We start from the raw sequence: 20333 nt of genomic DNA, 5'->3' as shown, positions 1-20333 counted from the left end.
CAACTCCCCTCCCCTGTAGGTTTGGTCCCCCCCAACTGTAATCCCCTGCAGGTCTGGGTCCCCCAACTGTCCTACCCTGTAGGTGTGGCCTCCTCAGCTGGCCTGGTCACCCCTAACTGCTCTCTCCTACAGGCCTGGCCCCCCAACTGCCCTCTCTTGCAGGCCTGTTCCCCCCCCCCCCCCAACTACCCTCCACTGCAGGCCTGAGTCCCCCCAACTGTCCTACCCTGCAGGCATGGTATCCCCAACTGCCCTCCACAGCCGGTCTGGTCACCCCTAACTGCTCTTTCCTGCAGGCTGGTTGCTCCAAACTACCCTCCCCTGCAGGCCTGGTCCTCCCCAACTGCCCTTCCCTATAGGTCTGGTCACTCCTAACTGCCCTCCCTTGCAGGCCTGGTCCCTCCCAACTGCCCTTCCCTGCTGGCTGGTCTCCCCCAACTGCCCTCCTCTGCTGGCCCAACCACACCTAACCGCCCTCCCCTGCTGGCCATCTTGTGGGGCCATCTTGTGTCCACATGGGGGGAGCCATCTTTGACCACACGGGGATAGCCATCTTGGGTCTTGGAGTGATGGTCAATTTTGCATATTACTCTTTTATTAGATAGGATTGGTTATATAAAATTGGTTGATTTAAAAAAAAACAAAAAACCTCAGAAGTGTTAGAGGATAGATCTTTACATTACAAAAGGTTTTGTGTCTAGAAAAAATTATTTAAATTGGCAATTCTATCTGAATTTACAATACTCAGTTGCATGCAACTTTTATAAAACATCTAGGTATCTAAACATTGTCTTTTTTATTCATGTCTCTCTGCTTGCTTCTAACCACGTAGGTCTCCTGCTAACTTGAATATTTGTATTATTTGTATTGAGAAGGTAAATACAAGTAGAAAAGAAGCTCAGACTGATTTTCAAAGTTGGCTCCTGAGGCTCATATTACTAGAAACATAGTCAAATGGATATTTTCTCAAAAACAATTAGAGCTATGTTTCTCAATCTGTTTTAACTATACTATTTAGTGAAAAATAAAATCTGTATGACATGCTAGAGGAAACATAGGAGGCTGCTGAAAAATTGAGTTACCAGGGACTCCAGCTGCCCTGGAATATGCATGACCACTAGGAGAACTAAGGGAGTCAGTGTCTCTATACACTTAAGATCCACCTGTTAATGAACAGTGTGCTAGGCACCACCACTGATTATGTACTAAATCAGAAAAAGGACAAGAAACTGCTAAGGATTTTGAGTGAACCTCCTTGTAAATCAGAGATTCCTAAATAAAACTGAATTTCCTACTTTTGAAGAATGAATAAGATATATTTACATTTATATGAATTGTCCAGAATAGTCAAATCCACATGGAAAGGAGATTTAGTGATTTTCAGGAGATGGAAGAAGGGAGAAACTGAGACTAACTACTAATAGGTATGGGATTCCTTTTTTGAGATAATGAAAACACTCTGAAATTACATAGTTGTGACGATTTCATAACACAGTGAATAAACTAAAAATCATTGAAGTATATACTTTAAAATGTGGAATTTTATGTTATGTAATATATATCTCAATAAAAGTACCATAAAAAGTGAATAAGAATAATATATATATATGTTTGTGTGTGTGTGTGTGAAACTGCTCCATTCTTTATAATAACAAGTTATATAACTGCTGATTAAAGTATTTTTAAAATAATATTTTTAGTAAGAAAGTTATTTAAGGAATTAGCATAATTTTCACATTCTGTTGATCATCTAGGATTTGAATAATCAATTTCAGGGCTTCCTGCATCACTCTAAATAAAAAAGAATTACTTTTATCCTTGCATAATAGATTAGTTATATCATTACCTCATTGTGAATGAAAAATGCATCAATTATATTGAGTGGAAAATAAGACAGGATAGTTTTAAATAACATTACTCATTGTTTAGACAATAATTCACCCAGAAAAAAAATTATAGAAAGAAAAACTATAAGTTTATTAGAAATAAGATTAATAAACATACTGAAAAAAAATATGAAGCAAAGGTATACCAAAACTTATAGTTTTTTTCTGTCACTTTGAAAATTTCTGTTTCTTTGGGAAAACAATCCAAATTTATTAAAAAGCGTGTGTAGCATATTTGAATCCAATGACAATTGTCCTTGAAATACTGACACACAATACCAGAAATAATTCATGCTGGGAACAAAAATCTACATTAATAAAAGAGTAAGATGCAAACTGACCATACCCTCACTATGCCCACCAGCCAAACAGGAGTATGCAAATTAACCCAACAAAGATAGTGGGTTAATTTGCATACTCAGGTGACAAACAGCTGGGGGCAGGACGCAGGTGTTCTGCACTACCCCTGCCACTCCGGGCCTCTAGGCAGCATGGGAAGGCAGAAAGGTGGCTCTGGCCAGAGCAAAGGCTGTGCTGGCAGCCTGGGGAAGAAAGGCCCATTCTTGCACAAATCTTTGTGCATCGGGCCTCTAGTCACTTCATAAATGTTTTAAAAAATTATTGCTTTATCAATTTTCATTTTTGCCACATAAACTAGAATGGCTGAAGTAACTTCCAAACATGGTTGCTAAGTGTAAAGTGCATGCACTAAAAGCACTGAAGGGTATATACTTTCTCTTGGTGCTGATGGATATGCTAGGTTCTGAAGATTATTTACACATCAAAGGACTCAGCACTACTTATCTGTGATAGTTTTAGGTCAGATACAGAAAGAGATTGGTAAGGAAAGATAAGTCAGGCTTTTCACTTTATTTGAAAGGTCATACCTAAGTTTATTATTATAGTAAACAAATTTTGGGTTATTTCTGCTACTGAAGTTATATCTACAAATTCTTGGGGGGAAAAGATGAGAAATACCAAATAAGGAAGTAATATAGAGTTCTTCCTGTATCCTCACTTTAGCTGATGAGATCTTTCCAAATGAATCTTAAGAATCTATGTGTATGTTCCTACAAAAAAAGCAGGAAGGAGGGTTTATTGGCGCTCTCTGGTAACCTCAGATGATTGAGCAATTTAGAATGTTCTTTATTTGTGGGAAATTTGTAAAGACTGTGACTTTCATGTGATAAAAGAATGGTCAAAAGGAAACACCCAGTCATTCTGATTTTAGTTTTTATTAAGACATTTTAAAAGTTTAAGCAAACATTAGATGTCTCTTTAATTTGTTAATAGAAGAGAGCAGGGTGTGTGTGTTGGGTGACACCCAGGCATCCTGGAACGACTGAATGCTTGTACTTAAAGTTTGCATTGACATTCAAATATTCTAGGTGTGTGGCTATTACTCAGCAGCTACACTACCCATGAGAAATTTTATTTTGATCACACATTAACTATTTCAAAGGAAATAAATATAATAACTTTAGCAAGAGGTGAGCCAACTTTTTCAATCACTGTATAGTTATTAATTAGTATTGAAACCTCAACCTCATTTTGAAATTAGAGTTATGATGTAATTCTACATACATACTTATAGGGATTTAGAAGTTTTTATCAAAACCTAGCCATGCATATGGAAGCATATAACATATGAGAATCATTAGCCACCTATTGTAAAATGGAAAAAGATTGAGAAATGCAATTCCAGAACAATAGAAAACAAGTATTTTAAATATTTGAGTTTGGTTATTATAGCTACTTTAAATCATCTCTTTTCTAATTCAGACAGTACCTTTGCCCCAAATCCCTGTTCATTTGATTTAGTTCCGAGACAGTTTACTTCTACACACTTTAAAACACATAATATATTATTACTTAAACTTTAAAGACAATTACATTTTAAAGAGATTTTAAAACATAAGAAAAGTATTTTATATATATTACTATATTTGACATTTCCTGTGATCTTCATTCCTCTTAGATTCATCAATATAGTTAAACATATCAATAGTTTGTTTCTTCCTTACAATTAAATAGAAACATGTAATATGCTCATGGATAGGAAGAATTAACATCACTAAAAAGTCCATCCTATATAAAGCAATCTACAGATTCAATGCAATCCTTATCAAAATACCAATAGCATTTTTCAGAGAACTAGAATAATCCCAAAAATTTATAGGGAACTACAAAAGACTCTGAACAGCCACAGCAATCTGGAGAATAAAAGAACAAAGCTGGAGGGATCCCACTACTTGATATCAAACTACACTACAAGGTCATAGTAATCAAAACAGCATGGTACTGACATAAAAACAGACACATAGATCAAAGAAAAAGAACAGGGAGCCCAGAAATAAACCCATGCCTAAATGTTCAATTAACCTATGACAAAGGAGATAAGAATATACAATGGGGTAAAGACAGCCTGTTCAATAAATGGTTTTGGTAAAAATATGACAGATACATGAAAAAAAACAAAGAAACTAGACCACCTCTGACACAACATACAAGAATAAACTAAAAATTAATTTAAAGACTTAAATACAAGACTTGAAACCATAAAACTCCTAGAAGAAAACATAGGCAGTGAAACCCCTGACATTTCTCTTAGTAATTTTTTTTTCCTGATATATATCCTCAGGCAAGGAAAAAAGATAAATGGGACTATATCAAACTAAAAAGTTTTTGCCATCAACAAAGCACAGCAAAGGACACCATCAACAAAGGGCAACCTACTAAATGATAAAAGACATTCACCAATGATACATCCAATAAGGGATTAACATTTAAAACATAAAGAACTCATATAACTCACATAAGAACACTAAAAAAATAAACATTCTAATTTAAAAATAGGCAGAGGACCTGAAGACACTTCTCCAAAGAGGACTACAGATGGTCAATAGACATATGAAAAGATGCTCAACATCACTAATCATCAGGTAAATGCAAATTAAAACCACTACGAGACATCACCTTACATCCATCAGAATGGCTATCATCAATAGATCAACATACACAAAGTGTTAGTAAGGATGTGGAGAAAAGGGAACTTTGTCCACTGGTGGTTGGGATGCAGATTGGTGCAGGTATTGTGGAAAACAGTATGGCGGGTACTCAAAAAATTATAAATGAAACTGCCCTTTGACCCAGCAATTCCATTTCTGGATATATAACTGAACAACCAAAAAAACTAATTAGAAAGAATTTATCACCCCTACCTACATTCATCGCAGTGGTATTTATAATAGCAAACTACCCATCAATAGACAAGTGAATAAAATAAAAAAAGTGGTGTTACATATGTATAATGGAATATTACTTGGCCACAAAAAGAATAAAATTTTACCCTTTACCACAATGTGGATGGACCTAGAGGGTATTATGCTAAGTGAAATAAGTCAGACAGAAAAAGACAAATACAATGATTTCACCCATATGTGGAATTTATAGAATAAGACAAATAAACAAAACAAAGACTCATCGATACAGGTAATAAACTGAGGGTTGCCAGATGAGAGAGGAGTTGGTGAGCTGGGTGAATAAGGTAAAGAGATTAAGAAATACAAATACAAATTGGAGTTACAAAATAGTCACTGAATATCAAGTATAAGGAATATAGTCAATATATTGTGATAACTATGTATAGTGCCAAATAGATACTAGAATTATTAGGGGGATCACTTTGTTAATGATATAATTGTCTACCCACTATGCAGTATGCATGAAACTAATATAAAATAATATTGAATGTCAACTGTAATTAAAAAATAAAATTTAGAAAAATCATTTATTTCTTCTTTATTACTGAGTAGTAAATATTCCATTGTATGTGTATACACAATTTGTTTACCCATTTGCCTACTGATGGACATTTGCATTATCCCCATATTTTGCTATTATGACAAATAAAGGTGTTAAAATATTCATGTATAAATCATTTTGTGGACATATAATTTCATTCATTTTGAGTGACTAGTACCTAGAAATGGAATGGCCGCATCAAATGATGTGCATAAGTTTAATCTTTTAAGAAACTACGAAACTGTTTTCTAAAATAGTTGTATCACACTAAAATGTCCTTTGATAGATAACTGGATAAAGGAAAAGTGGTACACACATACAACAGAATACCACCCAGCCATAAGAAAAGATGAAATACTGCCATTTGCAACAACATGGATGGATCTTGAAAATGTCTTACTAGTGAAATTAATTCAGACAGGAAAAGTTAATAACCATATGATTTCACTCATATGTAAAATATAAAACTGAAAACAATAAATGAACAAGCAAGACAAACAAACAAAAACTCAGAAGACAGTATGGTGGTTCCCAAAAGGGAAGGGAGATGTAGGGTGATAGTAAAAGGTAAAAGGGGTAAAAAATATGGTGATGGAAGGAGACTGACTTTGGATAGTATAAACACAATGCAATATACAAATGATGTGTTACAGAATTGTACACTTGAATCCTATGTAATTTTATTAACCTTTGTTACCCCCAATAAATTTATTTAAAAATAAAATAAAATGGTTCTATCAAGTAGAACTCAGAGTTCTTTGAAAGAGTTCCAGTGATTCCACATCCTTGACACCATTTGACCCAGTCAGTCTGTTATATTTTAGCATTTCAAGTGGCTATGTTGTGTCTTATTTGGATTTAATTTTCATTTCCTTAATGACTAAGGTGTTGAGCATCTTTCTGTGTGCACATTGGCCATTCTTATATTTCCTTTTGTAAAATTTCTGGTCAAATCTTTCACCTATTTTAAAAAAGTTTGTCTTGCCAAAACCGGTTTGGCTCAGTGATAGAGCATCGGCCTGCGGATTGAGGGGTTACAGGTTCAATTCTGGTCAAGGGCATGTATTGTACATTGGTTGCGGGCACATCTCCGGTAGGGGGTGTGTAAAAGGCAGCTGGTTGATGTTTCTCTCTCATCGACGTTTCTAGCTCTCTATCCCTCTTCTCCTCCTCTCTGTAAAAAATCAATAAAATATATTTATAAATAAATAAATAAATAAATAAATAAATAAATAAATAAATAAAGTTTGTCTTATTATTGGGCTAAAAAAAAGTCTTCACATATTCTTGATAGAAGTCTTCTATTTTACAAAAAATTTCTGCCAAACCATGACATGTGTTTTCATTTTCCTCTTTAAAAAAAAACAAAACAAAACTGTAAGTTTTAATTTTGATAGTGTCTAAATTAACAAATTTTCCTTTGATTTTTTTTGTGCTTTTTGAATCCTATTTAAAACATTTTACCTAACCCAAAGTCAGTAAGATTTTTCTCCTATGCTTTCTTGTAAAAGTTCCAATGTTTTAGTTCTTAATTTTAGGTGTATAACCTATTTTTAGTTAAATTTTGTATGTGGTGTGAGATAAGGGTTGTAGTTATTTTGTGTAGGGGGGAGTAGGAGAAAGACACAGAAATCTACTTGTGCTAGCACCATCTGTTGTAAAGATTATAATTTCTAAAAAGTTTCCCTTGTGAAGCTTTGTCAAAAATCAATTGACAGCCTTATTTCTAGACTTTCTTATTCTCTTCCTTTCACATACATTTCTTCTTTGAAGACAATACCACAATATCTTGGTTAATGAGTCTTAAAATCAGGTAATATAAGTCCTCCCAACTTTATTCTTTTTCTAAATTGTTCTGACTATTCTAAGACCCTTGCATTTCCATATATATTTTAGGATTAGCTTCATTATTATATATTAAAAAAAGTATGTCAAAACTTTGATTGGGATAGCACTGAATGTATAGATCAATTTGAGTTCCTGTCCAATAGCATTTCTGTCCATTTGATTTCTTCTCTTTTTAAAAAAAATATATTTTATTGATTTTAGAGATGAAGGGAAAGGGAGAGATAGAAACATCAATGATTTGAGAGAATCATTGATCGGCTGCCTCATGCACGCCCCACACTGGGGATGGAGCCCATAATCTGAGTATGTGCTCTTGACCAGAATCAAACCTGGGACCCTTCAATCCCCAGTCTGATACTCTCTCTACTGAGCTAAACTGGCTAGGGCTGATTTCTCTTAATTGCTCTCAGCAATGTTTTATTGCTTTCAACATACGGTTACTGCACATCTTTCTTCAAATTTATCCCCAAGGGCTTTATTTTATGTTTTTGTATATGGTATTTAAAATTTTTCTATTTCTGATATTTCATTGTTACTATGGAAAAATATAATTAAATTTATATATTAATCTTGTATCCTATTGTATAATATTGCCAAATTTATTTTTTAGTTCTGGTAAACATTGAAGGTTCCTTACGATTTTCTACATAAACAATTATGTCCTCTATAAAAAAAAGTAGATCTTCAAGTAACATGTTGAAGAAGTTTAAAACAGGACTCTTCAATTTCCACTCTTAGTCTTTATGCTAAATTGTCATAACTGTGAATGTTTAAGATTGTCAATTTCTATACACGTTATAAAACACAGAATATAGCCCTAGCCGGTGTGGCTCAGTTGGTCAAGCATCTTGCCAGGCACCAAAAGGGTGCCTCTGATTCCCAGTCAGGGCACATGCCAGGTTGCAGACTCACTCTCCAGAATTGATGTCTCTCCCTTCCCCACTCCCTCCTTCCTTCTCTCTCTCTAAAATAAGCAATTAAAAAAACACACAGAATAAATTATTATTAAACTTCAAAGCCAGTTATATTTTAAAGAAGTTTTTAAAGATAGGACAAGTATTTTATATATAATACTATATTTGCTATTTCTTGTGCTCTCCATTTCCTTGTGTAGATCCAAATCTCTAAGTAGTGTCATATTCCTCCTGCTTGAAGAGCTTCTTATTAATATGGCCACAAGTAGAAGTTTTACTTGTTGCTTTTTAACACACTCAGGGCCATAGTCTGTAGTCACAAAAGGAATACACTGTATAACCTCAGAACACAATGTGAATTCACTGCTCTCTTTATCCCTACCTAGATTTGAGTAAAAAGGTATCCCTAATCACATTGACTATTTATACTGAGCTTGTGGTCAATCAACCTCACATTTAGGTAAGAATAATAACACAATTGACAATTTCTAATTTATAAATGTTACGATTTCATTGTTTGGCATTTGAATAAGCCTTCTGATCAAATCAATATCATAAATGATTAGTTGGTTTTCATAACATAATTGAAGCATAATGCATACAGTAATCAATTAAAAATACTCAAGGGCCATTTATAACAGTTCTTATGGGAAGATACCATAGAAATTCTAATCAGAGAGATTCCAAGAACATATTCCCTCATTTGTTAGTTTAGAATATACAAGAATATGGAAGAGATGGGAAATTAATGGTAAAGATTATAAAATTTCAGATGAGGATGAGATAGATACTAACTTGTAAAGTGTATGTTAATGTTGCACCATATCTCATTTTACCCATTTAAAGGTGTATTACAGAGGATCCCTATCCTTCCTAATAAGTGTAATATCCAAATTGACCATCACTCCAACATATAAGATGGTTGTACTCATGTGGTCAAAGATGGCTGCCTCCATGTGGAAAAAGATGGCTGCCACAAGATGGCCAGCAGGGGCGGGCATTTGGCGGGACCAGGCCTGCAAGGAAGGGCAGTTGTGGGTGATCAGGCCAGCAGGGGACGGCAGTGGGGATGGAACAGGCCTGCAAGGGAGGGTAGTTGGGGGGAACCAGGCCTGCAGGGGAGGGCAGTTAGGGGGGGTACCAGGCCAGCAGAGGAGGGAAGTTGGGGGAAAATGGGCCTGCAGGGAAGGGAAGTTGGGGGGAAGATCAGGCCAGCAGAGGAGGGAAGTTAGGGGGGAACAGGCCTGCAGGGGAGGGCAGTTAGGGGCAATCTGGCTGGCAGGGGAGCAGTTAGGCATCAATCAGGCTAGCAGGGTAGTGGTTAGGGGAGTGATCAGGCTGGTAGGCAGAAGAGGTTAGGGAAAATCATAAAGGCAGGCAGGTGAATAGATGGAATCCAGCAGTCCTGGAGTGTGAGAGGGATGTCCGACGCTTGGCTAAGGGACAATCCCCCCAACCTGTGCCCGAATTTTGTGCACCAGACCTCTAGTAGTTAATATAAAGCCTGACTTATGATGATAGCAAAATGAAATGTACTTACTCATCCAACTCCTCTTCTTCAGTTTTAGAACTATCAGCATAGAGGTACTTGCTCATGTCCACAGGTCTTATATTTTTTCTTTTTGTTGATTGGGGAGGAGAATCCTTTATAGTTTCAAAGGTTTCTGGTTCACCAAATGGGTTTAAATATTGTGGAGTTTGTATCTCTTTGAAGAGATTATAGCTGTTATTATAAAATGATTCTTCTGTTTTTTTAGGTGACACTGTTTCAGTGGTGGGTTCTATAAAACAATAGCAACAGATGAATTAAATCCAATTAATTCTATCTAACATTTTCTCACATTTTTAATGTTTTCAAAAATACTCACTATTGAATGGCAAAGTATTATCAATAGTACATTTTGGAGGGGCTAGCTTCAGAAGGTGTGATATCTAAGATTTTTGTCTACTTTTCCAGGAATGGTAAATCTCAAAATGGCATCTTTGGAATGCCTTTGAAGTCTCTAATATAATAATATTAGCATTATATAATGACAATTTTGGAAATTTTAACTTTCTTAAAGGTAAAATATTCTATTATTTCCTATTTTATTTCCATATACTAGCTTGCCATCTCAAACTGATACATAAAAAATTTCTGCTTTTAAAAGAACATAAAATGGATTAAATTTTGAAAAGGTCTTTGGTTAGTTACACAAGCAAAAACCACTTAGGGATCTGAAGCACAGAATATTATGAATATAAGAGAACTGGAGCTGTAAAGCAAATAATAGTACACCATCTTAACAATTCTAACACATTTTTATCTTCCCCAAATACTTTTTTTTTTTTTTTTTTTTACTTCAGGAACAAGTTTTTAATCCATAAAGTTAATTGCAGAAAGAGATGTATATTTAAAGAGAAACACTGACTGTCACATTTTTTCTTAACTCTACGGAGATGAGTAAAGATTCTGAGTCAGGCTGGCTAACCTCTCCTTATATAGAAATACGGTATTACATGATATCTGCTATTCCTTTCTATATTTAGAAAACTTATTTTAGTATGAAATGGAAAGTTCAAATACTAATGTCTCAAAATATCTTGTTAATATTTGTAAAACTCAATATACTAATAATCAAGAAGTTGTATAATCAAATGAAGACTCTTGATGAGGATTCTTAGCTTTAACTCCATCTCCATTTACCTAAAGTTCTTATTCAAATCACTCAATTCCCCTGGGCCTCAGCTTCCCAATCTATGAAAATAGGTGTCTGAATTAGATTGCCTCTAAGATTTATTGTAACTTTTAAGATTTAAAATATGTTCTTAATATAAGTAGCTCACAAAGTAAAATTAATTTAAACTTAATTCTAAACTAGTTTAGAATCTGATAAGAAGGAAGAAAGTAAAGGAAGAGAAAGAGAAGTGGATTATTAAATAATATTGCTCTTATGAAGTAAATCCTGAAGTTAAAACCTCATTTTCACCTTGACTAGTGGCAGCAAAATTCTTTACAGCTCAGGAAGATTTCCTAAGAGCAGTCTAAAAGATGTAAACAGTGATTAGTCATTCTTACATTTACTTTGAGCAAACAGTTTAATTAAACAGAAATCTCACTGCTTCAACAGTTTTTTTCTAGGCTTTAAGAGATCAAAACTACTTGGTAAGAAAAATTACCCAGAAAAAATACCTGAGTTTATTACTTCCAATTACGTTGTATGAATGACAACAGTGGTTTCAGTCTTCTTTCTGCTCCTTTATTCATATGCACAACTTACTGTAACCACTGACTAATTCTCAGCCAGAGACATGGAGTGGGAGCTAGAGAGATTCCTCAAACTCTGTGAGGGTGAGGGTGGAGGAGTTGTCTATAGGGAGAAGCCACCTCACCATGTCCATATCAGTATGTGCCACAACCTGACCTCACTTGGTCAGACTGCTAAACTAATGAAACTTTACCATATGCCAGCTGGGTAAAATTCATGTTCTAGAATTTTAAAAATCAGCACAAAATAAGAAAAACAGGCAATAGCTACTACTATTTTCTACCCCTGTTTATAAGAAATTTGTCTTTTAAGGGAACTCTTGAGTATTTGCTTTAGGAAACCTTATAATTTTTCCAGTAAGAGACAGAACAATGTTATTTCTAATAATAGAGCTTTATTATTTGATCAACCTAAGAGACATTTAAAAATAATGTCTCTTAGGTTGATCAGCAGGTGTGGCTCAGTGGATGAGCACCAATCCATGAACCGGGAGGTCAGGGGCTCAGTCCCCAGTAGGGGGCGAGTAGGAAGCAGCCGATCAATGATTCAGCCGATCAATGATTCTCTCATCACTGATGTTTTCTCTCTCTCTCTCTCTCTCTCTGTCTCTGTTTCTCTCTCTCCCCCCCCTCCCCTTTCTTTTCCTTTCCTTTCTCAGAAACCAATAAAAACATATTTTAAAAGTTAGAAATTAATAAATACCCCAGGTACATGTCTTTCTTTTTTCTTTAAAAATTCAAGTGAAGCAACCCAGAATTGCCGATCAATTGCAAGTGGTACTGAACTCAATAACATTATTGTTAAGGAGAAAAATTACTTTATGAGTCTTTTTTTAAAAATCTCTTCCTATCATCACCATTCAAGAGAATCTGACTATATAAAGACTCTAGAAGTACAGAAAAATAAAACCACACACACAAAAAAAACTTGTTACCTTCTGAGTCAGGATCTTCAAATGGATTTAATTCTGTTACATCAGGATCACCAAATGGATTTAAATCCACAGTGGCCAAATCCTTTTCTGCTTCATCCAAAAAATTAAGTTTGTTGATAAGCTCTGAAAATAAACATATGTGTTAGTTAGTTACAGTAAAGCATAATTTCAATCATTCATGAAATTTTTGAATTATAAAAATTCACACTAATAATACCTGCAAATAATAAGACAGCATTTTACGAGTGGCAGAATGCCATTCAAGTATTTTGTAGTATACCAACATTTTCATATGAAACAAAACATACTACATATTAATTTGAAAATTGTATCAGATAATGAACTAGAGAAACTTTCATCTAAATTTAATTTTATCTAATGAAAAAGCACTGATAGATTTTTAGTAAAACATCATTCACTCCTAAATATAAATAATGCAAAAGGGTTTAATCTAAGAAATATTTTTTTAAAAATAAGAATTACAATATATACAATAGCTGAAAAAATATGACCATATTACATGACCAAATATTATCTTACAAGATGTTTTAAAATCACTACCTAATGAGAATCTTAATATAAGGCTTTGCTTAAAATGGCAAATTCTGTTATGTTGTTCCCTGTTGGTGTACTGCAAATTACTAAAGAAAACATCCAAGGAAAAGCACGAAGACAAAACTGACAGCTAAGTATAGACAGAAGTCAAGAGGTAGCAGGTCACAGTAAATACAGGCAGTCAGAAGCAGAAAGAAAGGAAGAAAGCTCTTAGACCTTCAGAGGAACTGGCTGATCTAGCTGAAGGCATATTTGCTTGCTTTATGCAGTCATCTTGATCTTCATCTAAGCTGCTCAGAGCATTCAATTGGTTTACAATTTCTGTAAACAGAAGCCAGTCGAGACAAATGTAAGGTAAGGTCATTTAATTAAAGAGCTATAGAAGCATGCTGTTACTCAAAAAGACAGAGAGGGGATGCTAGGTTATCAAGAGAATACATTCAGAGAATGTTACTTTGATGAACTTTAACAGAAGCATTTAACTTAAAGTTATGTTGTACCATTTAAGATAGAAAACATTTTATTGTTAAAACTTATGTTAGTAATATAAGAACTAAGTTAATAAACACAAAGATAATGACCCAAGAAGTTGGCATTGGCTTTCAGCAACCACATTTTGCATTTGTAAAATAGTGTTTTAAATGCATATGTTAAAAACAGAATAAAAAGTATCTTCTGCTAACACAAAAAATGTATATAATATTGTTTATTATATGAATTTAAACTAGAAGTTTTTAGATTACATCTACATAAATCATGAACATAATACGCACTTATTCATGTTATAGAGTTTAAAAATCAGCACAAAATAAGAGAAAGTCAATAGCTACCATTTTCTACTCCTTTTTCTAATGAATTTGTCTTTTAAGGGAACTCTTGAGTAAATTTTAGGAAACCTTATAATTTGTCCAATAAGAGACAGAACAAAAAAGATATGGATAGAAAAATCTTAAAATAAAAATTCATTTTGTATGTGAGTAAATTTTTTACATGAATTACATAGATAATTCTCAGTACATGAGATTATAATTCACTGGGTGAAAAAGTGCCTACTGGAGTATTCTAGTTAATTCTTGCTGTTTCCAAAGTTAAAACTTTGGAATAATTTAGGCAATTAGGACAAACCAAACAGATCTAGATCATTCAAATGGGAAAGAAAGAAAATAATTAGAAGTATAAAAAAGTTGTAAATTCAGCATTAAAAATGTTATTAACACTGTAAATCTAACTGTACATTATAAATTTTATTTGACCCAAATAACACAATACACAGTGTAATAAGTTTGCCTTCATCCATTTGCTTGTTGTTCAACAAGTATTTATTTACCATGCTGTGTCAAATACTAGGCTTGATATATAATAATGAAAAAAAGCAGACATGGTATTGTCCTTATGAAATTTACATTCTATAGAAATTAATAGTGAAACAGACAATAAATGACTTAGATAGTAGATGGCCAGAAATATGTGTTATATTATATTTTAGATCTTTGAGCTAAATATTTTTGAAAAGTTGACAAAGTTATTTCCCTGTTGGAATGAGAACATATATTTTGCATGAATTAAATTACTTGAGATAGTAAAAGTAAACCATAGAAAATAAGGAGTAAACACAATACCAACTAACCTCTTCTTCTGAATTTTGAATAAGAGATGAATAGTTAGACTCTTCTTCCATTTTATTCTGCCAATAGTTTCAAACCCCACTCTGACTCAAACTAGCCTAGCAAATTTTTCAGTCGGTACAATTCATTCATGTTAGATCCTCTACCTCCTCCTACTAGTCATTGTCCCTACCACATTTAGGTACAATGTGGGCATTTATTTAAATACTATTAAGGTAATTTTTAGGAAAATATAATGGAGTGGAAGACCAGTGTTAAGTGATTACCAGCACATAACTGATTTATTTTCACTAATTACTAGTTGTGTACTTTAAAAAATTTGCAAATGGTTTGTCTTTAACATTGAAAATATGAAAAAATGTTAACAATAACATCTAATATTTATTGAGCTGTAGGAAGAACTTTACATGTTATCAGAATTAGTTCTCATAAGTAATCTGAGGTATTCTTTCAATATCCACATTTTAGTGTCGTTTACATTATACAATTACTTAGTTAAAACATTTAAAAATAATGCCCAAGAATTCAGTTTATTGCACATTTTTATTATTTATATTTTTATTGGTAATCTCAATGAAAGTAGAAATCAATAATTTATTTAAACATATAATGAGCATTATAGGGAATACTAAAGAAACATTAGACTTGGTCCTTACATTCAGATCACTAATACTGTTCTACAATATAGTTTTAGGTATAATGTGGGCATTTATTTAAATACTATGAAGATGACTATTACATGACTAAATTATTTACATTTTAATTTCTGGGAATGTTTAGAGTATTTCCTCATCATCATACTTTCAGCAATATCTAAAATTAATGATAACTATTTCTTCATTACCTAGTCCAAAGTAATTTCTTCTTTCCATTCTCTTCACTAAATTTTCCTTCCTAATTTTCCCTATTCATAGCTTAAATAAATCCTTACTTAAATCCTAGAACTTCTGCTTCTAGAACTTTCATTCATATTAACAAGAGAAAGGTCATTTTAATAATCTATATCAATGTTCCCTTTACTTGGTATGCAAACAAATGTTAATCCAAATCATAACAAAAAGCAAACTCCAAAGAAATACCATTTATCTATCTCATGAACATTTATTAAGTACCTATTAAATGCCTGTAATAGTACCTGCCCTCATGGCTGTATATGTTTGAGGGACAGATAGACAAGTAAAGCAATACACAGTGTATGATAAATATGATACATGTTATGATTGAAATATGCTTCATAAGCTATGTGAAACTAGAAGAGAGATTTTGAGGACAGGAACATCTTCTGAACTTACTGAAATGTGAGCTAAATTAGACAGACATTACTATTAAAATAAAAAAGAAAATGGAGGGCACTGCAAATAAGAACATGACATATTTGAGGATCTGCAAGTTTGGAGCTTAAGATGCCAGGGATGAGGAATGGAATAAAATGAGGCTAATGAATGTTCTTATGAAAGTTCTTGTGGCCAAACTAGCGAATGTATTAGTAAACTTTATTCTGACAGCTCTGGGAATCCATTGAAAGATCAAATTCATATTTTAGAAACGTGAATCCAGGATCAACATGGTGTCATCATTGGGGGGGGGGGGGGCGGGAAACAGCATAGGAAGCAAAGGTAAGTAGTTCAGCATCACTACTCTATGAGGAGAGGCACACAATAAATACTGCTAATTAAAGAATAAGAAGAAAGATTTGATAGTTAATTTGACACAGAGTATGGGGAAAGGAATCAAGGATAAGTGCCAGGTTTTTGTCTTGGGTGATTATGCGAATAGTAGTTCTAGCATAGCATGGGGGCTATTTGGTTTGGCCATACCAACCTCTACGTGCCTCTCATGGAAATAATTCAATTGTCAGTTGCATATGTGGACATAATTTTGTTATATATTTCTCCTTTTAAAAAGGTATTTTACTTACAAATTTTCTACAGTCAATATATTTTACATTTATAATCGGGGGGGAAGTTAAATAAATTAAAAGGAGATTTACAACAAAAATTTATTCCCAGATTTATTTTTTTTTAAGTGGAAAGCTTTCCCAGTAATATACTACCCTGACCAAAAAAACTTTCCTGGACCAATCTATATACATAAAAAGCTAATATGCAACCTGTCCCCTTGAGAGTTCAACAGGGAGTTCAATGACTTATTATGACATGCACTGACCACCAAGGGGGCAGCGCGGAAGGAAGGAAGGAAGGAAGGAAGGAAGGAAGGAAGGAAGGAAGGAAGGAAGGAAGGAAGGAAGGAAGGAAAGAAGGAAGGAAGGAAGGAAGGAAGGAAAGAAGGCAGGCCGGTCCCGGCTGGTGACTAGTAGCCAGCAGCCAGGGAAGGGAGGCACCAGCTAGTAGCCAGAAGGTCCCAATTGGTCCTGATCATCTGGCCTAGGGACTTTACCCATGCATGAATTCTGTGCACTGGGCCTCTACTATCCCACCTAATAAAAGAGTAATATGCAAATTAACCACCACTCAGCTCAAGCCATGCCTACCAGCCAATCAGAGAGAGTATGCAAATTAACCCTAACCAAGATGGCTGCAGCCACAGAGTGCAGTTGACAGGTTTGGGTTTCCCTGGCAATGGAAGCCAAGCTTTCTGCCTGCCCTAGCCAGCCTAGGCCTCCACTCAAGGCTACAAAGTTTCAATTATAGAAGATAAATCCTAAGAAAAATGGCAGAATGATAGAGCTAAACTAAATTGATTCATGAAGTTCTTTTTGCTACTTTTATAATGCTTCCTTCTATGTTTCTTTTGTTCTGTACCTGCTATTCTGCAACTCCTCCTGCTGTCCTTCCCTGTAAACCGCCATTGTGCTGGTGATTGCTGGAGACGGGAGCCCATGCTAGCTCTTTTGTTTTTTGCATCGGACTTGGCTCCCTGGTGGTCCTTGGGGATCTTAAATCTGGGCATAATAGTAACCACAGAGCTGGAAAGAGCAGGCTAGGGTTGCCTCTGGCAACAGAGGAAGCCAAGCTTTCCACCTTTCCTGGCCCACCTAGGCCTCCACTCAAGGATACAAAGTTTCAATTATAGAAGATACATAAAACCAAACAGAAATGGCGACAGCTGAGGCGAGCAGGGGGCTTTATAAATTGCACCAGGATGGGAAGACTCTGAATAGAAGGCCATAGTTTTAGCTTCTGATTATAGAGACTAATAACTGGGCATGTCCTTTACGCAGACCTGAGAAATTATGCTTATCAAACTGTTACAAATAATATCAGCTCTTGAACAGCATAAAGACTCTAAGGCACATGTGTCAAACACAAGGCCCGCGGGCCAAATCCAGCCCGCCAGGCCTTGCAATGTGGCCCGCACCGCGCTGTCATCACTGCACTCCGCTGTCAGTTTATGACATTGTCAATTTATGACTGTTCAGTAAACCATTCGGCCCGCGATTTAGGCTGGATTTTAGATTTTGGCCCCTTCTCTGATTGAGTTCGACACCCCTACTCTAAGGTAATCCATGATGTAACTATGTGGATCTTGTCCCCTTGTACTCAAGTTGTCATTTGAGTACAGCAGTCAAAGAATAGCAAGTGAGCTGTTGTGAGGACCCTAGTAAAAGATGAATGCTCTGCTGGCTTGCTGTTTCCTGTCTAATATCCTTCTAAGTGAATCTAATGCTAAGTTTGTCCTATTCAGGTCATGAGAGTCTGAATATGTGGTTAAGCCTATAGAGAATATTTGGTGATCTCTGCAACAACTAAAAGTATAACAGAGGCCTTGCAAGTGTCTGAGAATATCTAGTTTCCCTGATACTGTTTTGCTATAAACTATTTCAGTTAAACCTGATTTTCTGAGTTGTATTCAATAGGACTTCAACATTTATGCAGGAGTCTTTCTTTTTCTCTTCTTGTTGTGTGTTCAAATATTCAACACGCTTACCAATGATGATATTACCAAAGTTTAGTTCAAGCACCTGAGGTTTCTGTATAGATGGAGGTACAGATTATTTTGAAACCATAAACAATTTCTTATATGGGCTACAGTATTATAAAATTTCATATGATTATGAAAGGAAACTTTTCACTAAAAGGCTTTGTTTCTTTAACACCAAGGTCTATCACTCCCACTACATTTCAGTTAGTTTTTCAATTGCAATTCAAAATTCCCTTGCCCATTAACTGGTGCTACACTTCGGTAGAATGCAGCTATACTTGTAACATCAATAAAAGCTTCCTGCCTAAGAGCCAGTCCCAAAATGTTTACAGTTAATAGTGAATTCTGCCTCAGACAGAAAAGGGTAAAGACATTTGATTAGTCCAATATAGATATGATGATTTTACTTTTCTTTTAGAAAAGACTGTAATTTCATAAGATATATTATGTTAATTACTACTGCCTAATAGCAATGTTCCATAAGAAATCACTGACTACATGAAGAGCCTCTAAGTGTCAATCTAAGAGATACACAAAATAATTATAACAATCTGTTTTTTCAAGAAAGTTGCAACTTAGTGGGGTCATAATATACCTATATGATTTTATTGATATAATGTGATTGTATTTTATGTATTTACATTTCAATATAAAGATATAATATAGACAGAATATAAAATAATCATCCTTCCCTTTAAAAAATTGTGTCAACAATTTCAAAACTGAAAGGATGTGTGGATGTAAACTGTGCTTTAAGTTATTGCCACTTTAGCTAGTAAATAAAAATACCCATACTTTATTTGTACCATGTTTATAAAACATTTGTTTTGCTTACTCTTCAGCTATTACTTTAACAGATCTGCTGTTAATTTTTAATAAATTCATTATTATCTTAAAATTACTTTACTCAAACATTTTTATAGTAGTGCTGATACTTAACGAAAAAATTCCTGAAAGTTAATAACTTTGAAATGGAATTTGCATATGCTAAAAAAATGCAACTTAGGAAGCCAAACAACTGTCATGAAATGCTGTGCAATTAAGTGACTGTACTCTGAAAATAAAATAGAAAATACAGATAGAAAAAATGCAACATCAAAGCAAAAAATTTATTACAATAATTATGGGTTTACTTATACTATGCACCTAATCACCCATGGTCCCCATCTATCTTTGCTCCTTCAACACACATTTTACATTCATTACTTTTGGAAAACTAGTCTTGAATTATTTAAGGTTTGATTTATGTGTCTCTTCCTGATCCAATTCATTTCATAAAATGGGACCACACTACCCTGAATAAGGTAGTACATGATTAAAGGTAAAAATGAATTCAATAAGATAATAAGACAGAGTCATCAATATGGCCTACAATCGGAGATGGAAACCTCAATTCATTTACATGACCTTTCAGTTAACATATATTAAATTCTCAATACGTTCTAGACAATGTGCTAGAAGCTAGAGATAAAAAAAAAAAATTAGAACATAGTATTTCGTAAAATAGGGAAAAGAAATATATAAATAATGGTAACATTCCAAAGAAATATTGAATCATCACAAGTTATATTAAATCAAATTTTTTCAATTATGATTGAAGAAGTTTAGACTCTCTAAAAAGAAGTTACTCCACGCCG

The 20333-nt window shown here is 34.3% G+C and overlaps 1 protein-coding gene across 7 annotated transcripts in view; it reads right to left on the bottom strand.

Annotated features, from left to right (window-relative positions):
* Positions 1–20333, bottom strand: part of EHBP1 (EH domain binding protein 1) — a 255661-nt gene that overhangs the window by 149400 nt on the left and 85928 nt on the right. For 4 of the 7 annotated variants that reach the window (XM_084901050.1, XM_084901052.1, XM_084901051.1 and 1 more), the window contains exons 7-8: positions 12635–12757; positions 9993–10233 (exon numbers count right to left, since the gene is read on the bottom strand). In XM_084901050.1, the coding sequence (XP_084757176.1) occupies positions 9993–10233; positions 12635–12757 (364 nt within the window). Of the gene's footprint in view, positions 1–9992; positions 10234–12634; positions 12758–13405; positions 13511–20333 lie in introns of all 7 variants that reach the window. The other 3 variants (XM_084901054.1, XM_084901056.1, XM_084901055.1) reach the window with 1 other exon arrangement.

Source organism: Pipistrellus hanaki (genome assembly GCF_964339955.1).
Source record: "Pipistrellus hanaki genome assembly, chromosome: 12".
NCBI classification, from domain to species: Eukaryota; Metazoa; Chordata; class Mammalia; order Chiroptera; family Vespertilionidae; genus Pipistrellus; species Pipistrellus hanaki.
The sequence above is the reverse complement of the archived record's forward strand: the minus strand, read 5'-3'. Positions and strand labels throughout refer to the sequence as shown.